Source organism: Scyliorhinus torazame, chromosome 4 (genome assembly GCF_047496885.1).
Source record: "Scyliorhinus torazame isolate Kashiwa2021f chromosome 4, sScyTor2.1, whole genome shotgun sequence".
In the NCBI taxonomy this organism is placed as follows: domain Eukaryota; kingdom Metazoa; phylum Chordata; class Chondrichthyes; order Carcharhiniformes; family Scyliorhinidae; genus Scyliorhinus; species Scyliorhinus torazame.
The window spans coordinates 142,919,001-142,937,435 of record NC_092710.1 but is presented as its reverse complement, the minus strand read 5'-3'; the positions used below and the strand labels follow the sequence as shown (position 1 = coordinate 142,937,435).

General features: G+C 42.6%; 1 protein-coding gene and 1 long non-coding RNA gene across 10 annotated transcripts in view; one reads left to right on the top strand and one right to left on the bottom strand.

Annotated features, from left to right (window-relative positions):
* The window catches only part of LOC140410513 (doublecortin domain-containing protein 2), a 254,897-nt gene extending 246,256 nt beyond the window's left edge, over positions 1 to 8,641 (bottom strand). For 7 of the 9 annotated variants that reach the window (XM_072498700.1, XM_072498702.1, XM_072498704.1 and 4 more), the window contains exon 1: positions 7,661 to 7,711. In XM_072498700.1, coding sequence (XP_072354801.1) covers positions 7,661 to 7,696 — 36 coding nt within the window. In that variant the 5' untranslated portion in view covers positions 7,697 to 7,711. Of the gene's footprint in view, positions 1 to 6,273; positions 6,365 to 7,660; positions 7,712 to 8,497 lie in introns of those variants that run through there. The other 2 variants (XM_072498707.1, XM_072498708.1) reach the window with 2 other exon arrangements.
* A 1,411-nt stretch (positions 8,642 to 10,052) lies between these two features.
* Positions 10,053 to 18,435, top strand: part of LOC140410517 (uncharacterized) — a 130,380-nt gene continuing 121,997 nt past the window's right edge. Inside the window, exon 1 of the long non-coding RNA XR_011940676.1 lies at positions 10,053 to 10,330. This is a non-coding gene — a long non-coding RNA (uncharacterized lncRNA). The remainder of the gene's footprint in view (positions 10,331 to 18,435) is intronic.

Genomic DNA, 18,435 nt, shown 5'->3' with positions numbered 1-18,435 from the left:
GGCCAGTTCCATCTATAATGGGCAGAACGGTCGCATAGTGGTTAGCACTATGGCTTCACAGCTCCAGGGTCCCAGGTTCGATTCCCTGCTGCGTCACTGTCTGTGCGGAGTCTGCACGTTCTCCCCGTGTGTGCGTGGGTTTCCTCCGGGTGCTCCACTTTCCTCCCACAATCCAAAGACGTGCAGGTTAGGTGGATTGGTCATGATAAATTGCCCTTAGTGTCCAAAAAGATTTGGAGGAGTTATTGCGATACGGGGATAGGGTGGAAGTGAGGGCTTAAGTGGGTCGGTGCCGACTCGATGGGCCAAATGGCCTCCTTCTGCACTGTATGTTCAATACAGTGATTTTATGATCCGAGCCATGAAAGCCTGTTCCATCTAACATTCAGAGCCATGGCACATTGAAGATATTCTCCTCTAAAAGATATAGTTCATGCCCTCGCTGATTCAGGAAGAGATAATTTTTCAGACTTGGTCAGCTAAGCAGTATTGTGTGTTAACTATTAGTTGGATTTGATCTATAGAGGTTACGAAAATTGGATGTTGCTTGGGAAAAAGTGACAAGAGGTAACTTCAGATTGAAAAATGTGTTTAGTTATCACTATATCTGGGGGGGGCAACACAGCGGCATAGTGGTTAGCACTACTGCCTCACAGCGCCAGGGATCCGGGTTCAATTCTGGCCTTGGATGACTATATGGAGTTTGCACGTTCTCCCTCGGGTGCTCCGGTTTACTCCCACAGTCCAAAGATTGGTAGGTTAGGTGGATTGACCATGTTAATTTGCCCCTTAGTGTCCAGGGTTGAGTGGGTTAAGTGTGGTTATGGGATTGCAGGGTTAGGGTGGGAGCCTGGTTAGGGTGCTCTTTCAGAGGGTCATTGCGCACTCAATGGGTCAAATGGCATCCTTCTGCACTGTTGGGATTCTATGATTCCATGGTTCTACGATTCCATATCTAAGTGTCATGGTGTATATTAGTCGTTTGTCATGTATGTTTTTACTGGACTGGTCCTCACTGGATTGTACATTGTTCCTCACATTATTCCAAACAAAAATACACCACAAAGAACCAGTGTTTCATCTTGTTCTTCAAGGTTCTGGACACTCTCGCAGGTAACATCAGTGGGTTTCTTAACAGCATTTAACCTACCAGTGGCCAGACTCACATAGGGTATCAAGAAATATGTATAAGAACTGCGTGTTTGATATAAGAACATAAGAACATAAGAACTAGGAGCAGGAGTAGGCCATGTGGCCCCTCGAGCTTGCTCCACCATTCAATGAGATCATGGCTGATCTTTTGTGGCCTCAGCTCCACTTTCCGGCCCGAACACCATAACCCTTAATCCCTTTATTCTTCAAAACAACTATCTATCTTTATCTTAAAACATTTAATGAAGGAGCCTCTACTGCTTCACTGGGCAAGGAATTCCATAGATTCACAACCCTTTGGGTGAAGAAGTTCCTCCTAAACTCAGTCCTAAATCTACTTCCCCTTATTTTGAGGCCATGCCTCCTAGTTCTGCTTTCACCCGCCAGTGGAAACAACCTGCCTGCATCTATCCTATCTAATCCCTTCATAATTTTATATGTTTCTATAAGATCCCCCCTCATCCTTCTAAATTCCAACGAGTACAGTCCCAGTCTACTCAACCTCTCCTCATAATACAACCCCTTCAACTCTGGGATTAACCTAGTGAATCTCCTCTGCACACCCTCCAGCGCCAGTACGTCCTTTCTCAAGCAAGGAGACCAAAACTGAACACAATACTCCAGGTGTGGCCTCACTAACACCTTATACAATTGCAGCATAACCTCCCTAGCCTTAAACTCCATCCCTCTAGCAATGAAGGACAAAATTCCATTTGCCATCTTAATCACCTGTTGCACCTGGAAACCAACTTTTTGTGACTCATGCGCTAGGACACCCAGGTCTCTCTGCACAGCAGCATGTTTTAATATTTTATCATTTAAATAATAATCCCTTTTGCTGTCATTCCTACCAAAATGGATAACCTCACATTTGTCAACATTGTATTCCATCTGCCAGACCCTAGCCCATTCACGTAGCCTATCCAAATCCCTCTGCAGACTTCCAGTATCCTCTGCACTTTTTGCTTTACAACTCATCTTAGTGTCGTCTGCAAACTTGGACACATTGCCCTTGGTCCCCAATTCCAAATTATCTATGTAAATTGTGAACAATTGTGGGCCCAACACTGATCCCTGAGGGACACCACTAGCTACCAATTGCCAACCAGAGAAACACCCATTAATCCCCACTCTTTGCTTTCTATTAATTAACCAATCCTCTATCCATGCTACTACTTTCCCCTTAATACCATGCATCGTTATCTTATGCAGCAACCTTTTGTGTGGCACCTTGTCAAAGGTTTTCTGGAAATCCAGATATACCTCATCCACCAGTTATGGAAATAGTTGAGTAAATAAATTTTTTTTTTCAATATTACTTTGTTTCTGCTGATCCTGATTTTGTTTTCTTTCTTGTGGGAAAACTCCTGGCTTCTGTTTAGCGGTGGTGACAATCCCAAGGGCAGGAGCCCACTCATTTCGTAAAATCATAGAATTTACATGCAGAAGGAGGCCATTTGGCCCATCGAGTCTGCACTGGCCCTTGGAAAGAGCACTCTATTTAAGCCCTCTCCCCATAACCCAGTAACCCCACCTAACCGTTTTGGACACTAAGGGGTAATTTAGCATGGCCAATCCACCTAACCTGCACATCTTTGGACTGTGGGAGGAAACCGGAGCACCCGGAGGAAACCCACACAGGTACGGGGAGAACGTGCAGACTCCACACAGTCACCCGAGGCCGGAATTAAATTTCTCCATGCCTTGTGGTCTTGAACTTTCCTCTTCAGTTGCTCTGCTTAGTAATTTCCCACAAAAGGACCATTGTTATATTACACAATGGATCATGAGCATTTGCTCTTGTTCTACCAGTCCACTGTGCTGTCATGATGACCATCAAATGGAACTCTTTTTAAAATCAACAAAAAAATGTCAATCATTTGTTCATATGGCATGGTGGAGGATGAAGTTCACATATTGAGTTGTATCCTCATGGGGAGGCACAGAAATTCTCAGACAATCTCACCTGAATTGCTTTCATATGCCTCCTAGTGGCCACCTTCAGAATAAAACTGACAGTGACTCAGAAGCAAACCGTGTCTGATTACTTCCTCAGCCAAGGAAAGCGGTACTGAACAGGAGGACACCTATATTAAAAAAATAATCTTTAAAAAAACTTGAAATCTTTAGTTTATTTAAAAGTTCACTTGTGAGTGGTTTGACATTATTATAAATTGGGAAAACTGTATTTTAGAGGTTACTTTTTAACTTTTTAAAACAAACTTTTTAAAAAGGAACATAAACCAAAAATAGATTCAGATCACATAACTTCTCTGGTGGATTTTAACCATTTCCTCGTCTCTCATGCGGAGAGAAAATGATCTATTCTCAGGCATGAAATATATTTGGATTCAATGAGTTTCACACCATTATACACCAAATATACACCATTGACTTTAAGCATTTCCCTTCACACACAAAGACATTGACTGATGAGAAACATTAAAGTGTGAAAAGCCACCATATCAGATGGGAAGAGGATTCAGACTGTAATTCAGATTATCATAATGTCGTATTTGGAAGCTGGTTTGGCATTTGATACAGTGGCCATCTTTACGCCATGTTCAAAATATAACAAACCATGATAAGCGTGCGGTGGCACAGTGGTTAGCACTGCTGCTTCACAGGCCTAGGATCCCGGGTTCAATACTGGCCTCAGGTGACTGTCGGTGTGGAGTTCTCCCCGTGTCTGCGTGGGTTCCCTCCGGGTGCTCCGGTTTCCTCCCACAGGCCAAAGGTCTGCGGTTTAGATGGATTGGCCATGCTAAATTGACCCTTAGTGTCCAAAGGGTTAGGTGGGGTTACAGGGATAGGGTGGAGGCATAAGCTTAAAGTAGGGGGCTCTTTCCAAGGGCCAGTGTAGACTCAATGGACTAAATGGCCACCTTTTGCACTATAAATTCTATGATTCTATGAAGCAGATAGAACCCGATCACACAGGGAGAGAGGGACCAAGCAGCAGAATCATCAAACTGCTTAATCAACTGGGCTAAAAAAGGGCCATAATGCGGTCCCTTAATACTGAAATAAGGAACTTCCTCTCTCCCCCACCCACCTTATTCCATCTTCAAGCTTACCTGTGAGACCCCCAGCAGATTAATGATGGAGCCACCATCGTAACTGCTGAGATGTCTCTGCAATTTCAAAGCCTACACTTCAGACAACATAACTAGACTACCAAACTTGCATCAAAACAAACACTGAGAGCCATCACATTTTTATAAGTTTTGTTTTATCTGTACCTAGTTTTGTGTGAGAGAGCGCAAGTGAGAAATAGCTTTTGGTAGTAACCTCAAAGACACGGGTGTGAAAAAATAAACAAGCTTTTTCCCTTTTTAAATGTCAAGAGGCTTAATGCTGTGTTATTTAAAAGTGACTCAGTCACTCCAAGGGTAAGAGGTGTACACATCCACATGGACTATAAAAGGTAATACCTCAAAATTGTCCATGGCATGGTGCATGAGCATATGAAATACCATAGCGTACAAGTCTTCGGATCTTGATGGCCAGCAAAGATACAATGGGCCAAAGCAGTGTTTTACAAACTTTTTTTCCGGGGATCCATTTTTGCCAACAGGCCAACCTTCGGGATCCACACCGGCCGACATTCGCGACTCACGCGGGCCGGCCTTCGTGACTCATCTGGGCCGACATTCTCGACCCAACATTAATCCCCAACCAACATGAGATGATTTGGCTATTGTTTGTGAGAGCCTGTGTGCACGTATTGACTGTTGTGTTTCCTACCTTACAGCAGTGACAACACTTCAAAAGTACTTACTAGGTTGTAAAGCACTTTGGGAACATCCTGAGGTCATGAAAGGTGCTACATAAATGCAAATTGAAACAGTCCCAGGATGAGCTTGCAGTGCTGAGAAGGACCACTCTATCTATCAAGACACTGTTGAAATTCAGAGCCTCAGTGGGGGACTCCCTGCCGAGGCCGCACTTTATCCCGTGTCCTGCACCGAGGAGCTCCACTCACTGGAGTTGGTGTGATCCCACTTTGCAGTCAGCGGGAGCAGGGGCTGCACCTCATCAACAACAAAGGCTGGAAGAAACCCTTCATTGGCCGCTCAAGAAGCTCAACTGAGCTCTTGCAAGGTAGCTTGGTGGCGGGGAAATTTCAGGTATGCCTCCACCACCCCATCCCCGCAAATAAATGTGCATCCTTCCCGCCTCCCTATATCACTAAACGGGACACTTTGCCTCCCAGCCCATCTCCAGCTGCCTGATAAAATCCAGCGTAATGGGGTTGGTTCTCACAATCAATTAAAATTTCTTGTTTTGTCAGTTCAATAAGCTTAGAGGAAAAACCTACCCAACAAGCAGTTACAAAGCCTAAACACCCACAATGCATATCAAAGTGTTTCAGTATTAGAATACATGTTAGGAACATGGTTCTGCGCATGCGCGCCGATGAGTGGGCAACATGCACAGCGCGCCGGCATTTTTATTTTATGGTCACGACCGTCATTTTTGAAGGCCGCTCGCAGCCGGCATTTTTAAAAGCCGGCTGCTGCGGCTGTTGTGCGTGGATTTGTGCAATCGGGAACGCTGCGACGGACGGCTCCGCGACCTTCCCGACACCCGCCCGCGACCCCAACTTTGTAAATGCCTGGGCCATAGGACCGCTTTTTGTGCTGTAAAATGCTTTTTTAAATTTGCTAATGGGATGTAGACATTGTTGGCTGGGCCAGCATTTAATGCCCATCCCTGAGGACATTTGGGGATTGCTGTGGATCTGGTGTCACATGCAGGCCAGATAAGGTAAGGACAGCAAATTAGGGAACCAGATGGGGTTTTTACGACAATCGACAATGGTTTCATCTTTAGACTTTTTAATTCCAGATTTTTATTGAATTCAAATTTCACCATCTGCAATGGTGGGATTCGAACCCATGGCCCCCAGAGCATTACTAGTCCTGCAACAATACCACTACACCACCGCCTCCCCATAATGATTCTGTGACTCACACCCTCTTTCACTCATCATTTAAATATTTGAGTTGGTTGAACATGGTTGGAGCACTAAAAGTCATAACTGAAACCAGAGGAAATGTCATTAGTGATTATAATTTCAACGCTCAAAATATTTCATTAAGGGAAAGAGTATTTTACCTTTTGACAGTAACAAGGAGAGAAAAGATATGTGCATTCTTGAAATTGGAAATTAAAACAGAAAATGCTGGAAATACTCAGCAGATCATGGCAGCATCTGTGGAGAGAGGAACAGAGTTAACGTTTCAAGTTTGTGACTTTTCATTAGAACTGGGAATAGTTCAAAATGAGAAAAAGGGTTTGCAGGAAAGGGTGGGTGGGGCAAGGACAAAAGGAAGATCTAGGATAGGGTGAAAGTCAGGAGTCAGTCGTCCAGGTCTTTTGTTTCTTTCCTTGTTCCATCACTATTCCCTTTGGACCTGGAGACTAACTCTCCTGTCATTCAACCGCTCATGAAATTGAGCTTGGTCACTCCAGGGTGGCATCATCCTGAACAAATTATCTGCACAGCCTTACTTGTGGTGATATTTCCTTTACTGACCATGGCGTTTTACCTATACACAAGACTTAATCATGTGAGCATTATTGAGTTGGGTAATATTACTGGGGTAAATGAATCCAACAATCAGATGGCTGGCGACACATTGGTCTAGTGATTAATACTGCTGCCTCAGTCATCCGGGTTCCATTCCCAACTTGGATGACTGTTTGCATGGAGTTTGTACGTTCTCCCTGTGTCTGCGTGGGTTCCCTTCGGGTGCTCCGGCTTCCTCCCACAGTCCAAATATATGCAGGTTAGGTGGACTGGCCATGCTAAATTAACCCTTAGTGACCAAAGATGTGCTGGATAGGTGGGGTTACTGGGATAGGGCAGGGAGGTGCGCCTAGGTGGGGTGCTCTTTTAGAGGGCTGGTGCATACTTGCTGGGCCAAATGGCCTCCGTCTGCACCGTAGGGATTCTATGGACCTTCTTCCGTGCTGTAAAATTGAATGATTCTAACTATCCAATTCCTTGTTATAAGCTTGGAGATCTCCAAGTTGAAATAAAAATGACTGTAGCAGGTAGTAAATATATAATTCATTAATTCATGTGTACCTTCAATATTTTCTATCCATTCTTAGACATTATATCCTTTTCTACGCAATTTTAACAGCCATTTATACAATTAACATAAATTAATGAAGAACAAAATTAAAAGAGCATAAACAGGGGTGAATCAATTCACTGCACAGGACACAGTGAAACTTCACCACCCCCTACACTCCACCCACCATGTCAATTCTACATCTCAGTAAGATGCATTGTACCGCAAATTTAGATGATCATCTAATGACCACAAATTTTATTTGTCAGAAATATGAACAGAAATCACTCTCCTTTAAACGTATTTTAAGCCTAGTCTGTTTTAGGGGTTCTGCCCATTATACAAAAATTAAAATTTTCTCGTGCATTTTATGACATATCTCAAACCCTCCATCACATTGCAGTTTACTCGTGATCATTTACCTCAGTCTCATCGCACGAGACCATTCGTTCCATCATGTCTGAACCAGCTCTTTGAAGGGACGAACCAATTATTCCCACTGTCTGCCCCTTTCCCCACAGCCATACGAATTTCTCCTTGTCAAATAAACAACGAATTCCCATTTGGAAATTATTAAATCTGCTTCCACCATTCCAGGTGGTAACTTGCCGCCTGAAATACAGGTGCATTTATTTCCGCCGGATTGTTTGAAGCCTTTTGTGTACTTAAAAAAATGAAGTATCGAATCAAATGAATTAATGGGAAAATGTAACGCGGAGCACAGGATTACATATTAACTAAGATTAGAAGCTAATGGTTGAAGGAGTTGGGGCATCCAATTTTCTCTGTTTGCATGACCTTACTGTAAAATCACTTCACGAGGTAGTGTCCTTTCGTTATACTTCTGCTTAAATGAACTTGAAGATGCTCGGCAGGTGTCAGACAGACAGCGGTGGGTGGTCATTGCACCAACTTGTTAACCTTTCTGTTAACCAGGAATTTGGTGCTATTCAGGGGTTGCAGTGTAATTAACTGTGCTTCGGGCATTCCGATGTGTTATCAACCCTTTGGGAGATATCCAATTCTATACCTTGAGGATAGGTTTTAATAGCCGGCCCACTCGAGGGATTTTCTTGCAAGCACACGCAGAATGAGTGTCTGCTGGGTCACAATAGTGTCTGAACCTTTGTTAACGCGTGGGGGGTTCAGGTCCTATCCTTCGAACAATCCAGTGAGAGTGAAAGGGAGAGAGAGAGAGAGTCTGTGACAGAAGAGGTGGGGAAATAGCGATGTAATGGATAGTCGCTGAGCTCACTTACTTAACCGTGCAATGGATGTCCTGTGCTGGCTGTGCGCCGCGCCACTCCTGACTGACTTGTTGCAGTCGCTCGCTCAGTGTTGGCATTCGGTTGCTGCTGTCACCAGAACCCATTCACCCGGTGATTTATTTCGAGCCACACTGAAGTACAGGCCATGGGCAAACAATGCAAAGGCTCCGACTTTCCTTCTTACCATTGGCTGTTTTTAAACGTTTCCCACAGCCAAGAGCAAAGGTGGGAAACCAGATTCCAGAGGGGTGTTTAACCAGAGCTTACTCTCACCTTAGTGTAAGACACTGGATTTTTCTCACCTTCACATTCTTTCCAATAGTTATTTCTCTGGCTTTCATTCTTAGAAGTGGACGTCCCTTTATCTGCCTCTTTCAGTCCTTGTCTCTCGCTCTCTTCTCTCTCTCCCCCTCCCTCCCTCCCCCTTTGGTTTTCCTCTCCCTTATTCACTTTCACTCAGACCCTTCCTCGTCTTGTCATTATTGCCTTGCCACCTTCCCGCCTGACACACTCCCTGTCCCAAGACCGATTTGAGGCTGTTCCAAACAGGAGTTGCAGGAGTTCACCCACGAGAATATGGGCTCGGCACTTTGAACAGAGCGGGAACCCAGAAATACTCCTGAGTGGCGTCGCGTCCCAAACCTGCCACCTCCGCCATGATAAGGGAGGCGGGCGCGTGGTAACGTGAAGGTGGCCCTCGTCAGTCAGTCACACGCGGCCCTGACTTGGAAACACATCACCATTCCCCTCATCATCACTGGATCGAACTCCTTTCCTACCAGCGCCTTTTCCACACTCTGCAGGAGCTCAAGAAGGCGCAGCACCACCTCTTCAAGGGTGTTAGGGATGGACTCTAAGTTACCTTACCAACAACGCCTGCAATCTGAAAATCAATACATTCTCACCCACCCTGTCCCAGATATAGTTCTTTCTGCCACCCATCTCTAAGGAAGATTTCGGGGTTTCGAAATAATGGTCAATTTTAGAAACGCTGTGATCTGCTGAGCATTCCCCGCGCTTTCTGTCAGAAATGCCGGATTTCAGTTTTTGTTCACTTTCCTCCCTCTGGTTCTGGGGCTGACTGGAAAGTAAGGAGCAAAGACATATATATAAGCTGCGCACCGTTGAAATCAAACCCCACTTCAAAAGAAAAATGACATCCTTTATAAGTTAATATAAGGACAACGTTTTATCCTCAACTCCTGCTCTCTGGAGGAGCGAAAGAGTGGTATTAGACTCAACATTGAAGTAAACTGTTGAAAACATAAATGAGAGCCACAAAGGGAGTCGAGCGAGGTCTGCAGGCTTCTTTAACTAGCTTGCAAAACATGTTCCAAGGTATGCTTCATGCCTCACATGGCCATAATTAGCAAATCATTAATCTTGCTTTTCTTAAAATCTAATTTAGTCACCACAATGAAAGCCGCTTGAGAAGGACTCCCCTGAAGCAGATAACAATTGTAAATAAATAATTGATCCACGTCTGTACAATCAGAGAACAAGCTGGCAAATCTCTCTCACTCCGCATGAATAATACCTACTTCACACACCCAAGGCCGCCACTGTTGCTGTTAATCTTGGGCACAGTCACTGGTCTTTATACCTTTAAGTCACGTTTGTCAAGCTAAGGTATCGATTCACCGATATTAGAAGGTGTGAAATCGTTCTGGGAGTGGTACTGTCATCGGAGAAATATGCAACACGAATATCTGTACCATTGGCCACTGTTGCTTAGTAACTCATACACTGTCTCACGTTTATGCGAAACTCTATTTTTGGACTGGTGGCAGGAAGGATAATGTTTTAGGCACTGAAATAAGGAAGGTAAGAGATTCTGCGTTTTTAAAAAGTATTAATACGTAAATATTTTATAACCATTAATGAGTTTTCTGATATCTGAGAGTGCAGTCTTTCAGCCTTCACAAAATAATTGCTCCTTTGACATCTCGCAATTGCTAGGGATGTGAAAATCCATAGAATCCCTACAGTGCAGAAGGAAACCATTTGGCCCATCGAGTCTGCACTGACCCTCCGAAAGAGGACTCTACCTAGCCCCCCCCCCCCCCCCCTAACCCTGCGCATTGATCATGGTCAATCCACCTGACCTGCACATCTTTGGACTGTGCGAGAAAACTGGAGCACCCAAAGGAAACCCACGCACACACGGAAGAACATGCAAATTCCATACAGTCATCCAAGGTGGGATTGTGCCCGGATCCCTGGCGCTGGGAGGCAGCAGCACTAACCACAGATCTTCTAGAGTTTTGCTTGATTAACTTTGGCAGTAATAATAATCTTTTTTATTGTCACAAGTAGGCTTACGTTAACACTGGTATGAGCCACACTCTACAGGTGTGGTACAGCAAAAATGGAAAAGTGTTGTTTTAAAGCAAAACAATGTTTATTCTATGAACTCAAGTTACCCTTTTTAAAACATACAGTGAACATCTTAGCAACCATTAATTCAAATACAACCCCCAAAGAATAGAACACTAAGTAATCCTTAATAACTTGCCAAACAACATCCAGAAGACAAAAGAAACACCTTTTAACAGAAGCACATCAGGTTTACATTCACTACTGAAAACATTTATAATTCCGAATTCACCAATGGATCAAGAGATAGTCTTTTCATGGCAGAGAGATCAACAGTACACCTGCTTTGTCTGGCTTCAGCAACAACACTGAAAACGAAACTAAAACACACCCTGCAGCAAACAGCCTAAAACGAAAGTAAAAAGCTGACAGACAGTCCAGCTCCACCCACTCTCTGATATCACTGCAGTAATAAACACCCATTTCTTAAAGGTACTCTCACTACAGATATTTACATACACACCCATTTATAAACACCCAATTTTTTAAAAGGTACTCTCACATGACACCTCCCCCCCAAAACAAATGAACCATCAACTTCAAGATTGTTTCATTTTTCACCTTTTCACTATCCTTTAAGAAATGCACACAGTAAATATATATTTTCGTTTCAAAAAACAACACACGCAAACAGGTATAATAATATAGTCCATTTTTACATAAGAATATAAGAATTAGGAGCAGGAGTAGGCCATCAGGCCTCTCGAGCCTGCTCCGCCATTTAATGAGATCATGGCTGATCTTTTGTGGACTCAGCTCCACTTTACGGCCCGAACACCATAACCCTTAATCCCTTTATTCTTCAAAAAACTATCTATCTCTATCTTAAAAACATTTAATGAAGGAGCCTCAACTGCTTCACTGGGCAAGGAATTACATAGATTTACAACCCTTTGTTTGAAGAAGTTCCTCCTAAACTCAGTCCTAAATCTACTTCCCCTTATTTTGAGGCTATGCCCCCTAGCTTTGCTTTCACCCCCCAGTGTAAACAACCTGCCCGCATCTATCCTCTCTATTCCCTTCATAATTTTATATGTTTCTATAAGATACCCCCTCATCCTTCTAAATTCCAATGAGTACAGTCCCAGTCTACTCAACCTCTCCTCGTAATACAACCCCTTCAGCTCTGGGATTAACCTAGTGAATCTCCTCTGCACACCCTCCAGTGCCAGTACATCCTTTCTCAGGTAAGGAGACCAAAACTGAACACAATACTCCAGGTGTGGCCTCATTAACACCGTATACACTTGCAGCATAACCGCCCTAGTCTTAAACTCCATCCCTCTAGCAATGAAGGACAACATTCCATTTGCCTTCTTAATCACCTGTTGCACCTGTAAACCAACTTTTTGCGACTCATGCACTAGGACACCCAGGTCTCTCTGCACAGCAGCATGTTTTAATATTTTATCATTTAAATAATAATCCCTTTTGCTGTTATTCCTACCAAAATGGATAACCTCACATTTGTCAACATTGTATTCCATCTGCCATTTTTGTTCTTCTCCCTCCAACTGTAATCCTTCTCGATTGACACTCTCTTTGAACAAGAAGGTCCTTGCACGATCCGTCCATTTCTCTACGCCTCGGCATTTCTCTTTAAAGTCAGATACTTTAGTTCAGTCTGATCAGAGTCCCTTGTAATTCTCCAACACAGGAGCATTGGTTATCACAGCTTTCAGACAGACAAGTGCCTGTGGAAATTCTGCTGTCCACTGAAATCTTTGACGTTTCTTCAGCAAGTCCATCAGTGGAGCAACCATGCTACAAATATTTTTCACAGATGTTCGATCATATCCACTCATGCCAAGAAATCACATTATTTCCCTTCGTCTTGAGGGTATCGGAAACTCCTCAATAGCTGTTGGTTTCACATCCCATGTTACCATTCGACCCTATCCGATTGTTTGTCCAAGGAAAGTTACTTGGGTTTTTCCAAATTCACTTTTGGCGATGTTTATCACCAAACCCGCCTCCTGAAGTTGATCAAATAACTCCATCAGATGTTTTAAATGTTCTTTCCATGTCTGGCTGAAAATTACCAGATCGTCGATGTATACTGCACAATTGGGTAATCCTGAAACAACTTTGTTAGTTAACCATTGAAATGTGACTGGGGCATTTTTCATGCCAAATGGCATAATTTTGAATTGGTATATACCATCTGGAGTCACAAAAGCTGAAATCCCCTTCGCCCTTATCCGATAAAGTTACCGGCCAGTAACCTTTAAGTAAATCCAGTTTGGAAATAAAAGCTGATTGTCCCACTTTCTCAGTGCAATCCTCCAAACGTGGGATAGGATAAGAGTCCGATCTTGTAACTGCATTAACCTTTCTATAGTCCACACACAATCGTTGGGTACTATCTGGTTTTGATTCCATCACTATGGGTGAGCTCCATTGGCTGCAACCCACTTCAATTATGCCATTCTTCAGCATACTCGCAATCTCTTTGTTAACCTGTGCCAATTTTAAAGGGTTAAATCTGTATGGATGTTGTTTGATTGGAACAGCCTTTCCCACATCTACATCATGTATAGCTATTTCAGTACTTCCCAATTTATCTCCACAAACTTACCCATGTGATATCAATAACTCTTTCAGGCCAGTTCAATTTTCCTCTGGAAGGTAACTCAACAATTTATCCCAATTTTTAAGAACATCCTCGTTTTCCAATTTAATTTGAGGTATGTCAAATTCACAGTCATCTGGATTTGGTTCGTCACTTTGTGTTAGAATCATTAAAACCTCCTTTTCCTCTCCTTCCCTTTCAAAGTACCTTTTAAGTATATTCACATGACACACTCGGTGAATCTTCCTTCTATATGGTGTTTATAACCACATAATTCACCTCACTTAATTTCCTTTCAATCTGATAAGGTCCACAAAACCTTGCTTTTAAAGGTTCACCTACCACTGGCAACAATACTAAAACTTTATCTCCACTGGCAAAACTACAAACTTTGAATTTCTTGTCCGCTACCCGTTTCATCACATTTTGTGCAACTTTTAAATGTTGTCTAGCCAATTCATCTGCTCTATTTAATCGTTCCCTAAAATTTGACACATAATCTAATAATATAATTTCCGATTTCTCACTCACCAATTTTTCCTTAATCAATTTAAGTGGTCCTCTTACCTCATGACCAAAAATTAGTTCAAAAGGACTGAATTTGGTTGACTCATTAGGTGCATCCCTAATTGCAAACAGTACGAATGGAATTCCTTTATCCCAATCCTCTGGATAATCGTGACAATAAGCCCTCAACATTGCCTTTAATGTCTGATGCCACCTTTCTAATGCTCCCTGCGATTCTGGATGGTACGCAGTTGATTTAAATTGTTTTATTCCTAAGCTATCCATAACTTCTTTGAATAACCTTGAGGTAAAATTTTATCCTTGATCCAATTCCATTTCTGTGGGTAGTCCATATCGAGTAAAGAATTCAAGTAATTCCTCCACAATCTTCTTAGCTGTAATATTACGTACTGGAATGGCTTCTGGAAACCTAGTAGACACATCCATTATAGTCAAAAGATATTGATTCCCACATTTTGTTTTAGGAAGCAGTCCTACGCAATCAATTAGGACCTTTGTAAAAGGTTCCTCAAATGCTGGAATGGGTATTAAGGGCATTGGTTCTATCACTGCTTGAGATTTCCCTATCACTTGATATGTGTGACATGATTGACAAAATTTAACTACATCTTTATGTATTCCAGGCCAATAAAAATGTTTCTGGATTTTAGCTTCAGTTTTCCTGATTCCCAAATGACCTCCCACTGGTACCTCATGTGCAACTCGCAACACCTCCTTTCAATACCCTACCGGCAATACGACTTGATGAACTTCTGCCCACTTTTCATCCGCCTGCATATGTAAATGTCTCCATTTTCTCATCAAGACATTACTTTTACGGTAATAACACTCTGGTATACACTCAGATTCCTCTTCCGTGTATGATTTCTGATACATCCGTTTTATTTCTACATCTTTCTGTTGTAACTCCGCCAATTTTCCTGACCTAAAAATATCTGCCTCATCCTCCACCTGTTCTTATTCTTTTTCAACCATTTGATCAAAAATTGTTTCTGATAATTGCACTTCAACTTCATCTTCACTCTTTGATTTCTCCTCTTGTCTTAACCTGTGACTTTGCGACCTAGTTACAACACAATCCAGAAAAATCCCAGGATATCCGTCCTTCAACACTTCAGTTGTCTGATTTTGCACAGGCTTATCAACCACAGTAGGCATCACTCCCACCTGCGATCCAGCTATATCATTACCCAAGATAAACTGTATTCCTGGACAAGATAGTTTCTCTATTACTCCTACTACCACTTCACCACTCTTCACTGGACTTTCCAACCTTATCTTATATAATGGAACACTACGCCTCTCACCCTGAATTCCCCATATTACCACCTTTGCTGGCAACATTCTTCCCAAACTACATAACTCCTCATCTCTTACCATTAAAGATTGACTAGCTCCTGTATCTCTTACAATTGTGACTTCTTTACCTGCTCCTCCTGATACACATGAGTAAACTTTACCCACACAAGTAAATTCTTTGAAGAGATCTGGCACCTTCTCATCAATCACCTCTTGATCAGGCTGTACAATCTTTTACACCTCCTTCACTTCACTTGGGCTTTCCTTTACCACTTTAACAAACCCCACTGTCTTATCCTGTTTTCCCACATCAGCCTTCCCAGTGCTTTTCTTCAATCACCAACACTGTGACTTTACATGGCCTAGTTTATTACAGTGAAAACATTTGAAACTTTTCATTTCTTTTCCACACTCCTGGATTTCTTTTTTAATCTGAGGTACACTCTCCTTATTATCTCCCATCAGATCACCTTTACCTTTCCCACTTGAGTATATCTCATGTCCCCAGTTTCTATCCTTCACAGGCTGAAACTGATGTCGGAAACCAAGCTTTGATTTATGAACTAATTCATAATCATCTGCCATTTCTGCTGCTAACCTCGCAGTTTTGACCCTCTGCTCTTCCACATGAGTTCTCACTACATCAGGAATTCAATTTTTAAACTCCTCCAAAAGTATAATTTCTCTGAGGGCTTCATACGTTTGGTCTATTTTCAAAGCCTTTATCCACCTATCAAAATTACTCTGTTTGAGCCTTTCATGTATGTTTGACCAAATTCTTTCCTTAAATTTCTAAACATTTGTCTGTAGGCTTCAGGCACTAGTTCATATGCACCTAAGATGGATTTTTTTCACCTCCTCATACATCCCAGATACCTCCTCCGGTAGTGATGCAAACACTTCACTAGCCCTACCTACCAGCTTTGTTTGAATCAGTAATACCCACATGTCCTGTTGCCATTTCATTTGTTCAGCTACCTTTTCAAATGAAATGAAAAGGCTTCAACCTCCTTCTCGTCAAACCTTGGCAATGCTTGGACATATTTAAATAGATCCCCAACACGCCTTCGATGTTGACGCTCTTTCTCACTATCCTCATCATTATCAACCTCATCATCATAGAATTTACAGTGCAGAAGGAGGCCATTCAGCCCATTGAGTCTGCACCGGCTCTTGGAAAGAGCACCCTACCCAAGGTCAACACCGCCACCCTATCCCCATAACCCAGTAACCCCACCCAACACTAAGGGCAATTTTGGACACTAAGTGCAATTTATCATGGCCAATCCACCTAACCCGCACATCTTTGGACTGTGGGAGGAAACCGGAGCACCCGGAGGAAACCCACACACACACGGGGAGGATGTGCAGACTCCGCACAGACAGTGACCCAAGCCAGAATCGAACCTGGGACCCTGGAGCTGTGAAGCAATTGTGCTAACCTACTGTATGTTTCCCTTTACATCTGCCAATTTTAACTGACTGTCATGTTTCATGACCATTTTCTGAAGTTCAAACATTCTCTTTATCTTTTTCCCTGATCTGTATCTCCCTTTCTCTTTCTTTTTGTTCTGCTAGGGCTATTCTTTCTTTTCTCCTTTCGTCTCTCTCCTTTTCTTTTTCCTCTATCTCTCTTTCTTTTTCCTCTTGATCTCTTTCTTTTGCCACTCTCTCTCTTTCTTTTTCCTCTCTTTCATATTCAAGCTGCTTTAATTCTTTCTCATGTCCCATTTGTTTCATTTGTAACTGAAGTTCTGCCATTTCCAATGAGTCAAACTGTATCTCAGACAACTTTAAATGCTTAGCCACCACCATAATTATTTTGTCTTTTCGCAATTTGTCATGTAATGTTAACTGCAACTTTTTTGCCAAATCTAACAGTCTACTTTTAGTCTCGGTCCGTAAGGTACTGCATGTGACCGTCTCCACCCCCAAAAACTTCTGAGCCTCTGAAAGAGCCATTGTCCACAACACACTCCCCACTTAAACTAGAATACGACACCTGAAAAGCAACCACAATATGCTCACCCCTCACTGTCTTTAGGTTCACTAAGCCAATCCAATAGATAGACTTTTATCGCCCTCGGGCCCCAAATTTGTTATGGGCCAGGGTTTAGAGAACCCCAAAGTGTATCATAGAGTTCACCTGACCCACAACTGTTAATGGATTGTGGTATGGGGAGCATTCGGCCCACTCTCCAGGTGTGGTACAGCAGAAATGGAAAAGTATTTTTTTAAAGCAAAAACAATGTTTATTCTATGAACTCAAGGTATCCTTTTTAAAACATACAGTGAACATCTTAGCAACCATCAATTCAAATACAACCCCCAAAGAATACAACATTAAGTAACCGTTAATAACTTCCCAAACAACATCCAGAAGACAAAAGAAACACCTTTTAACAGAAGCACACCAGGTTTACATTCACTACTGAAAACATTTATATTTCCAAATTCACCAAATGATCAAGAGATTGTCTTTTCATGGCAGAGAGACCAACAGTACACCTGCTTGGTCTGGCTTCAGCTCCAACATTGAAAACGAAACTAAAACTCACCCTGCAGCAAACAGCCTAAAACAAAAGTAAAAAGCTGACAGACCGCCCAGCTCCACCCACTCTCTAACATCACTGCAGTAATAAACACCCATTTCTTAAAGGCACTCTCACTACAGACATTTATATACACACCCATTTATAAACACCCATTTCTTAAAGGTACTCTCTCATGACAACACTTCAATGAAGTTACTGTGAAAATCTCCTAGTTGCCACACTTGGGCACCAGTCCGGGTACACAGAGGGAGAATTCAGAATGTCCAATTCACCTAACAAGCATGCCTTTCGGGACTTGTGGGAGGAAACCGGAGCACCCGGAGGATACCCATGCAGACATGGGGGGAACCTGCAGACTCCGCACAAACAATGACCCAAGCCGGGAATCGAACAGCATCCCTGGTGCTGTGAAGCAACAGTGCTAACCACTGTGCTACTGTGCATGGGTAATTTTACAGAACCTTCCCTACAGAGATTAACTTTAAGTGGAGTCCACCATAAAGTTAAATCATACAACATCTGCAGAAGCAATGAGTATAATGGTGTGAATGACCTTTACTTGTTCCATTTATTCTCGAGTTAGTGTTTGTGTGAGTACC